We start from the raw sequence: 11,170 nt of genomic DNA, 5'->3' as shown, positions 1-11,170 counted from the left end.
TATTTTTTAATAAAAATAAGCTTTTAAAAATATTTTTGTATTTTGCGGATATATCCGATATCCGATCCGATTTGATCCGCAAATGTGCGGATCGAATCGGATCGGATCCAACCTTAAAAACTACGAATATTAGATCCGATCCGATGATTTTAGTGCGGATAGGATCGAAATTTTGGTTATATCCGATCCGATCCGCATGCACCCCGTCATCAGCAAAAATAACTATAGAACATACGTGATAACCGTGTAAAACGTTTAACGCTGTTAATGTATCAAAATTAGTTGATTTTTTTATTTGGTTTAAATAAAAACGAATGAATACTTTATTGTTTTCCTTTCAATTTGGATCGAAATGATAAATACTCATTGTTACATACATCACATTTTATATATTGAGACATCTCAACAATGGAATGGATATAACTCCATTTTACTACTAAATTATCTTAACAAGAAAGTAGAATAATTTGTTCCCTTGACTCTATTTTATTCCGTTTCATTTCGTTTTCTATTGTATTATATTTTTTATATTCATCATCAATTTAAATATTTTATTTTATCAGTTTGTTCACTTTAGTGGAGTCATACAAAGAATATACATATAGAAAAATACGAAGTATTTTACATGGTCAATTAAAAAAATAAAAAAATAAAAATAGAGGATGTGATTACTTACATTATTTCTTATTGGCCTTGACAGAAGACTATGACACTAAATTTATTTGTAAAATTGTTGTGTCTATTCTTGATTCTAAAAGAACATTGAAACATTGTTTTTATCATCACTTGTAGTTTTGGTTGGCGTCTCATGCATTCTAAGGGAGGTTTGTCTCCTCAATTAATTTTTTTTTTTAATTCTCATTTTTCTAAGTAAATTTCGTCCAATTTAATTATTTTTTTGGTTTTCCTTATCTCTTAATCATGACATTCTAAACAATGGTTTTTTGCCAATGCATTTTTGTTTATATAACATAAAAAACTAAAAATGAATCAGAAATAACAAATTAAACTGAATTTTTTTTAAAATTATAAAATATGAGTTTTTTTATCTAATATTTTATAATATTATTTTCAAGAATCAATGTTACGTTTGTTTACAGAGACAGGACACTGAGACATGGACACTGAAACACAAAATCATGTTTGACAGAGGAGAAATAGACAGAAACATGTGTCCAAAGACACTGAATTAGTGTATTTTGTGTCCATCCGAAGGACACAAGGACACTAACAAAGAACACAACTTATTTTTTATTCTTTTTTTTCATTATTTTTGTTAATTTTTCATAATTATATTTTTTTATTATTATATTTTTTATCTCAAATTTTTTGAACGAAAAAAATGAAAATAAATTAAATTTTCATAATTTGTTCTAGTTTATCACTAAACAGAATACAAGAACACAAAATTTTGTATCTCTATCTATCAGTATTTTATCCTATCCTATTTTCAGTATTTTGTCTTGTCCTATTCTCATAAACAAAGCACAAGTGATTTTCAAATAAAAATCCAATTGAGAGGGTGAGATATTTAATCTAAAAAATTGATTATTCATGTTGTGGGTCTCACGTCTATTAAGTGTTAATAAACGATAAGATCTAATTGTAATGCTTGACTATCATAACTAGATTTTTCAATTGAGATTATTCACTATTGACTTATTGAGTTTTATATTTATTGAAAAAAAAAAAAAAACTTACGATAATTATTAATTAATAAAAATAAGAGTGATATCTCATAATCAAAATTAAAAAATATAACACATTATTTCTTAAAAAAGTATAATAATTCTAAAATTGTTATGTTAAATTAATCCAAAATTCTTGATCCAATTGAGCATACATACATGAGATAATTGACTTAATAATCTCATTCTATTCAAACTAATAACCAAGTCTTAGGCAAAGTTTACTTGCAAGATTTGGATAAGAATCATAACAAAGTTTTTCACCACCATGATTTATGATGCTTTTAAATTTAGTATGATAGATTTAATACTCACTTTAGGAATAAAAGATTTAAAAATTTTCATCTATTTTTTATCTATTAAAATATGAGTAAATATATTTTTCGATATTTGACTATTTATTTTTCAGAATACGAAAATTTTAATTTATTTCTAATGATTCAATTAATTGATCTAATCAATTCTTAATTATTTAAGTAATTGATTTAAGATATTTTTGTACTATTTAAATTAATTACTTAAATAATTTGAGATTAGATAAAAATTATTAAATTGTGAAAGACGGTTTTATCTTTTGAATAGGTAGTAAAAAATTTAAAAAAGAGATTTACTCTTAAAATATCCATAAACCAACAAGAAAATTAATCAATTCCATGCTCAATATGAATTTTTGAGTTTAATTTGTCTAATTTAAAAAAAATTTTTACGTGTGCATTCGTATCAATCAGATCAGTGTAAAAAAAGTCACATTCAATTTTTTCATTAAATTTAACAAATCTAAATAAATATAAAAGATCAATATATCTAAATTTTAAAAATATTAAAAATTTAAATATTTACGGATTAAAAAATAAAGAATCTATTCTTTTCTCCTCTATTTAATAGCAGCTTAGAAAAATTAATAGGCGCGACATAATTGAGTGTTCCAATATCCAGCAAGAATCATAATTTTTCATTACATTCTCGTCATCATTCATAGTTTACTAACAGTCAGCACTACGCGCTAACGTGCGCTGGTGGTGTTCCACATCCTTAACGTGCACCCAACCCCCAATTTTTTATCTTGCTTCAACCCTTACCCTATGTTTCCGCGCTTCGCTTCTTCACTCTCTCATCGCTTGCAACCAAATTTCACGAACCAGGGGTTTTCATTTCTCACTTCTCACTCACTCTTCCATGGCTCAACGTGCCACATCCGATTCTCGCACTCCATTGCAGATCCCCAAAGGTTCGTGCTGTTTAGGGTTTTTGCTTGATTGTAAAAAAAAAACGTATTTTTGATTGCTTTTGGGTGACTGAGGCGATACTTTGCGGCATTGAGCATTCGCCTTGTTTATCCTCGATATGCTTCTGTTGTGTTTGAATTTTACTTTTTTTTTCTTCAATTTTTTGTTTGTGGTATTTCCTTTTCGATATGAACTCGAGGACCAGAAAGTTTATATATTTTTTAATTTTTGAGATTCTTCTTTTGTGTCAATGTTTCGGTGTGGACTTGAGGACGAGAAAGTTACATTCAGCTGTATCTTTTTTTGAAAATATGGCATGTTGTTAGTATTTTTGATACTGTGAAGTGTGTGACGATTTTCTTCCTCTTTGATCTTGCGGACTGTGAAATTTTTTATGGTTTTACAACAAACTGAATATCACTTTTTTTTTTCTCCATACATAAAATTGGGGCACTTTGCTGGGAGTTATGTCTCTATATGCCTGAAAAAGGAAAAATTTGGACTTATTGGGACGTTTGTTTTCCAAAACATGTACTCAACATTGAACATTTGAAATTTGGGTCCTGCCAATGCCATGTCATTTTTGTTTAGTGTTGATCGATGTAGTGAATTATAATATATAATTGATTTGCATGAGTTTGTTACATGTGCTGGTTATTGCTCAGGGTTACGGTTGTGTAACTTAGAATTTGATTTCGTTGGGGGAATTAAAGTGTTTGACAAACTTTGTTGATATTGTTCTAGCTTGTTTTCTGTGACTTTAACATTTTTTAGTTAAAATTTTAAACTTTAATGGTCAATTTTTTTATATTAGAAAAACCGTTGAAGCTTAAGTCGTGTTCGTGCAGATGTTCAAGGCTCTGAGAATCCAATTCCACTTTCACCACAATGGCTTCTGCCAAAGCCTGGGGAAAGTAAATCTGGAACAGGAACTGTGGTGTGTACCGAGTCCAGTTTTACCCTACCATTAATGCTCTATAATCGCATCGAAGTGTTTTACTTCTCCGGTTTCTTATTTCTGTATTGTGTCTCAGGAAAACCATGTGGTTTCAAGTCCTCCATTTGGTCATCGCATGGAGACCACTAAGACATCTGGAAATGGAGAGGACGTGTATGATGCTCATAAGCGAAAAGATGTCTTTAGGCCATCCATGCTTGACTCAGAAAGTGGACGCCGTGATCGTTGGCGTGATGAAGAGCGGGACACTAAGTCCTCCATACGGAAGGATCGCTGGAGGGATGGAGAGAAAGATCTTGGTGATTCTCGGAGAGTGGAGCGTTGGACAGAAAATTTGCCTTCAAAGAACTTTGGAGAAGTTCGTCGTGGTGCTGCTGATAGACGGAATGATTCGGGAAACAGAGACACTAACTTTGACCAGCGGCGTGAGAGTAAGTGGAACACACGCTGGGGTCCCGATTATAAGGAACCGGAAGGTCTTCGTGAAAAATGGAGCGACTCTGGAAAAGAAGGTGATATACATCTGGACAAAAGCCTGTCTCACACTTCCAATCATGGAAAGGATGAAAAAGAGGGAGATCATTATCGGCCATGGAGACCTAGCTTCTCACAGGGCCGCGGAAGGTTAGATTCTCCCCATCACCATAACAGTACACCAAACAAGCAGGGCTCTGCATATTCCTATGGACGTGGCCGTGGTGAGAATACGACGCCAGTCTCTACTCTAGGACATGGCCGGGGTGGCTCTGGTGGTAGCTTCATGAATAACTCTATTCCTGGAACATTACTGGAACAAGTTGAAAGTGGGCATGGGGAACCTTCTCCCTTTAGATATAGTAGGACAAAGTTGTTTGATGTGTACAGAGTGACTAAAATGGAAACAAATAGAAAAATAGTTGATGATTTTGTGCAGGTAGCTAATCTTACACAGGATGATCCATTGGAACCTCTAGCCCTTCTGGCACCAAATCCCGAGGAAATGGTAATTGATATTTTTTATTATTTATTTATTTATCGTTGTTCTACTGAATTACATTATTATTTCAAGTGACTTAGCATATGCTTTTTGTTTTTAACAGTCTATCTTAAAGGGTATTGATAAAGGGGACATTATTAGTAGTGGGGCACCTCAGATGCCTAAAGATGGAAGGAGCTCAACAGAGTTTACACATGCTAGGCGAATGATGCCTGGAAGTGCATCTCTGCAAGGTATGTACTATATCTATAGTTACTGATAGGCCGTGATGCTGGATTAAACTTTTTAACTGGGTTCTTTAAGTCTTCTTAACCTTAAAGAAATAATTGTTCTGAAATTTTGTAAGTTCTCTTGAATGAAAAGTGAACACTATGTTACTCCTCTAAAGCTAGTTTGTAAATTGCAGGATTGTAAGTTATCTTGAAATATGATAAAAAAAATGTATCGTTAACAAGAGAGAAGTAAATAAAGCCAGCCCTATGAAATGTATCCTTAACAAGAGAGAAGTAAATAAAGCCAGTCCTATGAGTAGAGTTAAGGGTCTTTTTTGACAACATGATAGTTTCTTTAGATTTTTGTCTCTCTGGATTTTCAAGATAATATTTATACTTCCATGCTGCTTACATTGTTTGGAAGCTTACATCTTTGAATATTAATTGCTCATTGATTTACTATTTTTGCCAATGTCATTGCTTCTGTATCAAGTGACCTGGAGTTTTTCCCATGATGTATTTGTTCAGATAGAGTTGAAGATGGAGACCATAACAGAGTGTCTGATGAGGTACACGGTAATAGAGAATTATCAGTTGAAGGAAATAGTTCTGTTCATCCTGGTGTTGCACGGCAAACCATGCCAGCAGGTGAACATGGAACCACCCTTTTGCATGATAATAGAGATGCAACCAATGGTCTAAGGTCAAGAAATTTGGATTATTCATCTGACTCAAAAGATGTAGGGAGGTGGCAATCCAGTGAAGATCCCATTCTTAAGAGGCAGCTATCTGGCATTTTGGATAGTGAACTTGGAAGCAGAAAAGTAATGCAGATGGCTCCAGAGGAGTTATCGCTTTTCTATAAGGATCCTAAGGGTCAAATTCAGGGTCCATTCAAAGGAGTTGATATTATTGGATGGTTTGAGTCTGGATATTTTGGTATTGACTTACCTGTTCGTCTCGATAATTCAGTAGCTGATTCACCATGGTTACCTCTTGGTGATGTCATGCCTCATTTACGAGCTAAAGCTCGACCCCCTCCAGGGTTTTTTGCTACTAAACCAAATGACTATACTGACATCTCTGGCCGTCAAACTTCTGGCCTCTCTGGGAATATCCTTGCTGGTTCAACTGACATTGAGATGTTGAGAAGTGATCCTAGGGTTAGGCAAGCTTCTGCCACGGAAGCTGAAAATAGATTTCTGGAATCACTTATGTCTGGTAACAAAGGAGGTCCTCCGCTTGAAAGTCTGGCATTATCCGAAGGTTTATGGCTTCCTTGCGTTGCTTTGCTCTATTTATTATTCCCCTCCTATTTACCCTTGATGTTATTGGTTATGTTTTGTAGTCATTAACTCACCTTTGTTTATGTATGTATTTCAGGTTTACAAGGGTTTATTGGGAATAATTCTGGTAATCTTGGCCCATCAGGAGTAGATAATGGAAGCAACCTTTACTTACTTGCTAATAGTTTAGCACTTGAGCGACAGAGGTCCTTGCCCAGTCCTTATCCGTATTGGCCAGGGCCAGATGCAGCTTCCCTTGCACCAAAAGCGGATATTTCCCTGGATGCAGCACTGCATTCAAAACTTTTATCTTCAGCAAGCGACAATTCTCGGCAACCTCAGTCCCAAAATTCCGATTTGCTGTCAATCATCCAGGGATTATCCGACAGGACATCCGCTGGTTTAAATAGTGGTGCTTCTGGATGGCCGAATCATCCCATGCAGGGTGGATTACATCCCCTTCAGAATAAATTTGATTTTCATCATGATCAGAATTTTTCTCAAGTGCCATTTGGCATTCAACAGCAAAGGCTTCCACCACAAAACCAATTATCATTGGGCAATTTACTGGGCCAGGCAGCTGATAACTCCGCTAATATTTTGGCAGCAGAGAAGCTACCTTCTTCTGGTATATCGCAAGATCCAGAAGTATTGAATTTGTTACAGCAACAATACTTGATGCAGTTGCAGTCTCAGGCAGTTGCTCCAGCTCAGCAGATGCCATTGTTGGACAAACTATTGCTGCTGAAGCAGCAACAAAAGCTGGAGGAGCAGCAGCAGTTATTGCGGCAGCAGCAGTTGCTGTCTCAAGTGCTGCAAAACCAGCAATCCAACCAGCTATTTGGTAATTCTTCTTTTGGACATATGCAGGGTGGTGCACCTCCAATTGGGAATTTGCACATGGATCCTTCTCAACTTCGATCACCGGAGATATTTCCCATGAGCTCACAATCACATATACCCAGTGTGCATGTTGAGCCCCATACTGATTCTTTAAATTTACCTATGAACAGCCAAGACACTAGTTATAATGTAAGCAATGGAGCTTCTCCTTTAAATCTGCCACATCAATTATTTGGCAATACTGGTTCTCAGAAAAGCTGGGGCCCTGTGGTTCCTGAACAAATTAACGAGAAGAATCAGGAGATGTTCCCTGCACCAACGGTCGTTGATAGTCCCCAATTACCTGATCAGGAAATATCTAAAGAGGAACCCCAGATTGAAGAGCAACCTCTCTCTGTTTCAGACTTTACTTCTAAGTCTCTGGAGAATCCTGGTGATTCTATTAATTGTGCAACTGAATCATGTGAGATTGAATTGTCACTAAGCATAGACCTGAAGGACAAATCAAATATTGCGCATAAAGAGCAGCAGGCTGAAAGAGAAAGCAACGATGTTGAGCCGTCAGTCGTAGTGCAAAATATTGACGCGCCAGAACCCAAAAAGGTTAATGAAAAGAAATCCAAAAAGCAAAAATCTTCAAAATTGCAGCCTTCTGACCAAGCAAAGGGATTGCCCAAAAATGCATCTTTGCAGCTGTCGAAGCAATCAGAACCTGGAAAGCCAGATTCTACTGAAACAAATCTGAAACAAACAACAGGTAATGGAAACCAAATTGGAGTTGCTGGCAAAGAGTCTGCTAATTATGAGGATAATGGCGTGCCTGCTGGTGTTCCTCAAAACATCGATGAAGCAGGTGATAGGGTTGAGTCAAAGGTAGTTGATTCTGTTTCCACACAGCATAATAAAATACCTGCAGGACGTGCCTGGAAGGCTGCTCCTGGTGCTAAGCAAAAGTCTCTGATAGAAATTCAACAGGAAGAACAAAGAAAGGCAGAGGCACAAATGCTTGTATCTGAGGTTGCTACATCTGTCAATTCAATGAGTCTGGCGACACCCTGGGCTGGGGTTGTTGCCAATCCAGACTCTGGAAAGGTGTCTGGTGAAAGTCATAGAGAAGGAGGCAATGCTGATCATCTGGTTAAAACAGAAACTTCTCAAAATCTTAAGAGCAAGAAAAGTCCACTCCATGATCTATTGGCAGAAGAAGTTTCAAAGAAATCTGATGAAAAAGATGCTGAGTTTCCTGATAATATATCATTCTCACAAAATATTGCTGTGCAGTCAGAATCACTGGATGATTCAGAATTCATTGAGGCAAAAGATAGCAAAAGAAGCCGAAAAAAGTCAAAATCAAAGGGTTCAGTTGTTAAAGCTTCTGTGCCCAATGCAACTGCTGGGGAAGTGCCCGTTTCTTTGAGTCCCACTGAGAAAGGGAAAAGCTCTCGCTCTTCTCTGCAGGAAAAAGATGTGCCTGCCATACCTGCACGCCCTTCTTTGGGAGACTTTGTTCAGTGGAAAGGGGAAAGAGAGCCACCTAGCCCAACTCCTTCTCTGGCATGGTCTTCTGATTCTGTTAGGTTTCCTAAACCAACATCATTAAGGGACATTCTAAAGGAGCAGGAGAAGAAGTCGTCTTCTGCTGTCACAGCAAGCCCGATGCCTACCCCTCAGAAAGTGCAGCCTTCCCAGCCTACACGGAATGGTGGTTCTTCACGGTCAATCTCAGCTTCCTCTCCATCGAAAGCTGCCTCTCCAATGCAGATAAACTCTCATGCTTCTTTGCAGTCAAAATACAATGGGGATGATGATTTCTTCTGGGGTCCAATTGAGCAATCTAAGCAAGAGACTAAGCAGTATATTTTCTGTTACTTCCCTGTTTGGTTATTTTTATATTTTGACACATTATTTTTCTCATTAATATCCAGCTTTGATGAACTATGACTGACTAATTTGTTGTCTATGAAAAAACAGATCAGATTTCCCTCAGCTTGGACAAGGGAACTGGGGTTCAAAGAATGTACCCATTAAAGGGAGTTCACCTGCATCTTTAACTCGTCAAAAATCAGTGAGCGGCAAACCAAATGAGCAACGTTCTCTACTATCATCATCGCCTGCCTCGTCTCAATCCATGCCGAAAACAAAAAAAGATGCCATGACTAAGCATTCTGGTAAATAAGACTCAGTTGCTCTTTGTTTCATTATTTCATATCCGGTGTTCTAAATCTGCATGTTTTAGTGGCTATGTTGGATAGAGCTGTTTGCATTCTGAATATACGATGTGCTTCTGAAGCTGACCTGTGATTTCCTTTTTGTAATCTTCAGAGGCAATGGGCTTCCGAGATTGGTGTGAGAGTGAGTGTGATCGGCTAATAGGTACAAAAGGTAAGAAAACCTGCTCCATTGTTTGATTGCTGTTCATTACCCCTAAAGTAAGTTAACTGTAATTCTTCGGTTGGATGCAGATACAAGTTTCCTTGAATTTTGCTTGAAGCAATCGAGATCCGAAGCCGAGTTGCTTCTCGTAGAAAACCTTGGATCATATGACCCGGAACATGAATTCATTGAGAAGTTCCTCAACTACAAGGATATGTTACCATCAGATGTTTTGGAAATAGCCTTCCAGAGCAAAACCGATAAGAAGGCTACTGGAGTCGGTGCCAGCGGTGTGCTATCTGCTAATGCAGATATGCAGGATATGGACAACACAGAAGCATCTGGGATAGGAGGTGGAAAGAAGAAGGCAAAGAAAGGGAAAAAGGTTAGCCCTGCAGTTTTGGGATTCAATGTTGTGAGTAACAGGATCATGATGGGTGAGATCCAGAGAGTAGAAGATTAAGGTTAGTGGAGTTTTGCAGTAGATGTAAATACATTTCGTTCTAACTTTGTAAATAAAGATTGAAGTTATTTATACTATTTTCTCCTCTGGAATTGTAAATTTAACTACAGTGGAACACTTGTACTTCGATCGAATTCCAAATATCAATAAGGAAAGCAGTAAATTCTTGATGTGCATTGTCATTGTTGAACTAAACCTCAACATTCTAAATTACAGAACAGTAGTGATTGTTTTGCATAACATTAAAATGCTGTGGTTTTCTTTATGTTTTGTAGAGATTTTCATGCGAGCATGGCGGAAGTAGCACAAAAAGGACTTGGAAATCATGTTCTAATCAAGTTGAACTAACTATATCCAACTGATTCTGAAACTAACTTTGCTTATTTAACTAGTCTAATCTCCTAACGAGCTGAAATGGTTTTTTAACTAGTTTTAGAGATCCAACCTGTAAGACAAAGACATCATCACATATAAGTATATAACACAGATCATAGATGGAATTAAATACTATAACCATGTTGGATTATCAATATGTTTCAAAAATCAGTTATACTGCTAATTTAATTACTTCTGTATCCCTGTATTAGCAACATTAACTCAGGCATTAGGGCAAACACTTTGTGTGCACCAACAATAACAATTATGCACACCAGAAATTCTAATGGCTTTATGGTGCCTTTCTGTTTTCTATTTTCATAATTTTGTGATTAAAAATGTATAAACAAAAGGTTGAAAAGGAATATATTTATTATTTTCACTGTTTCTATATTAAAATTGAAATGAAAACAAAAATAAATTTGATTTATGCTTTGGTTTTTTTTTTTAAAAAAAATTATTTTCAGAATTTTATAAAGAAAAACATAAAACCTCAGAGAAATAGAGGGACCTCTTTCATAAAATCCAAACATTAGTGAGATTATCCGGAAAATCAATATTACAAAGTTGTAAAATGCATACAATGTTGAGCAAATAAGAATGAAATGGACACGGAATTAATTTCCTATTATTTTATTTTTATGACAGGGCATGATGATTAGAGGTGTTTATTGTATGATTCGGATGGATTTGATAATTTGACACGAAATATTATTCCAATTTAAGCTAGATTAGTATTTTTTTTTTAATTTTGAGTATTATAAAATAAA

General features: G+C 35.8%; 1 protein-coding gene across 3 annotated transcripts; it reads left to right on the top strand.

Moving 5' to 3' along the window:
- On the top strand, positions 2,684–10,778 carry LOC107605743. Of its 3 annotated transcripts, XM_016307714.2 has the most exons (10): positions 2,684–2,916; positions 3,763–3,851; positions 3,949–4,854; positions 4,952–5,081; positions 5,589–6,326; positions 6,444–9,042; positions 9,161–9,357; positions 9,512–9,571; positions 9,652–10,026; positions 10,301–10,778. In XM_016307714.2, exons 1-9 carry the CDS (start codon positions 2,865–2,867, stop codon positions 10,023–10,025), a joined length of 5,145 nt encoding a protein of 1,714 aa, XP_016163200.1. In that variant the 5' UTR covers positions 2,684–2,864; the 3' UTR covers position 10,026; positions 10,301–10,778. The 3 variants fall into 3 exon arrangements, with proteins under 3 accessions (XP_016163200.1, XP_020961036.1, XP_020961037.1); XM_021105377.1 differs by lacking the exon at positions 10,301–10,778 and having other exon boundaries at positions 3,729–3,851; positions 9,652–10,201; XM_021105378.1 differs by lacking the exons at positions 3,763–3,851; positions 10,301–10,778 and having other exon boundaries at positions 9,652–10,201.

The sequence above is a fragment of the Arachis ipaensis genome, chromosome B06 (genome assembly GCF_000816755.2).
Source record: "Arachis ipaensis cultivar K30076 chromosome B06, Araip1.1, whole genome shotgun sequence".
NCBI classification, from domain to species: Eukaryota; Viridiplantae; Streptophyta; class Magnoliopsida; order Fabales; family Fabaceae; genus Arachis; species Arachis ipaensis.
Note: the sequence above shows the minus strand (reverse complement) of the source record. Positions and strands in the feature narration are given on the sequence as shown.

Coding starts and splice junctions, on each gene's coding strand:
- LOC107605743 (XM_016307714.2), top strand. CDS start 2,865: ATGGCTCAACGTGCCACATCCGATTCTCGCACTCCATTGCAGATCCCC. Junction 2,917..3,762: donor TCCATTGCAGATCCCCAAAG/GTTCGTGCTGTT, acceptor GTGTTCGTGCAG/ATGTTCAAGGCTCTGAGAAT. Junction 9,358..9,511: donor TGCCATGACTAAGCATTCTG/GTAAATAAGACT, acceptor TGTAATCTTCAG/AGGCAATGGGCTTCCGAGAT.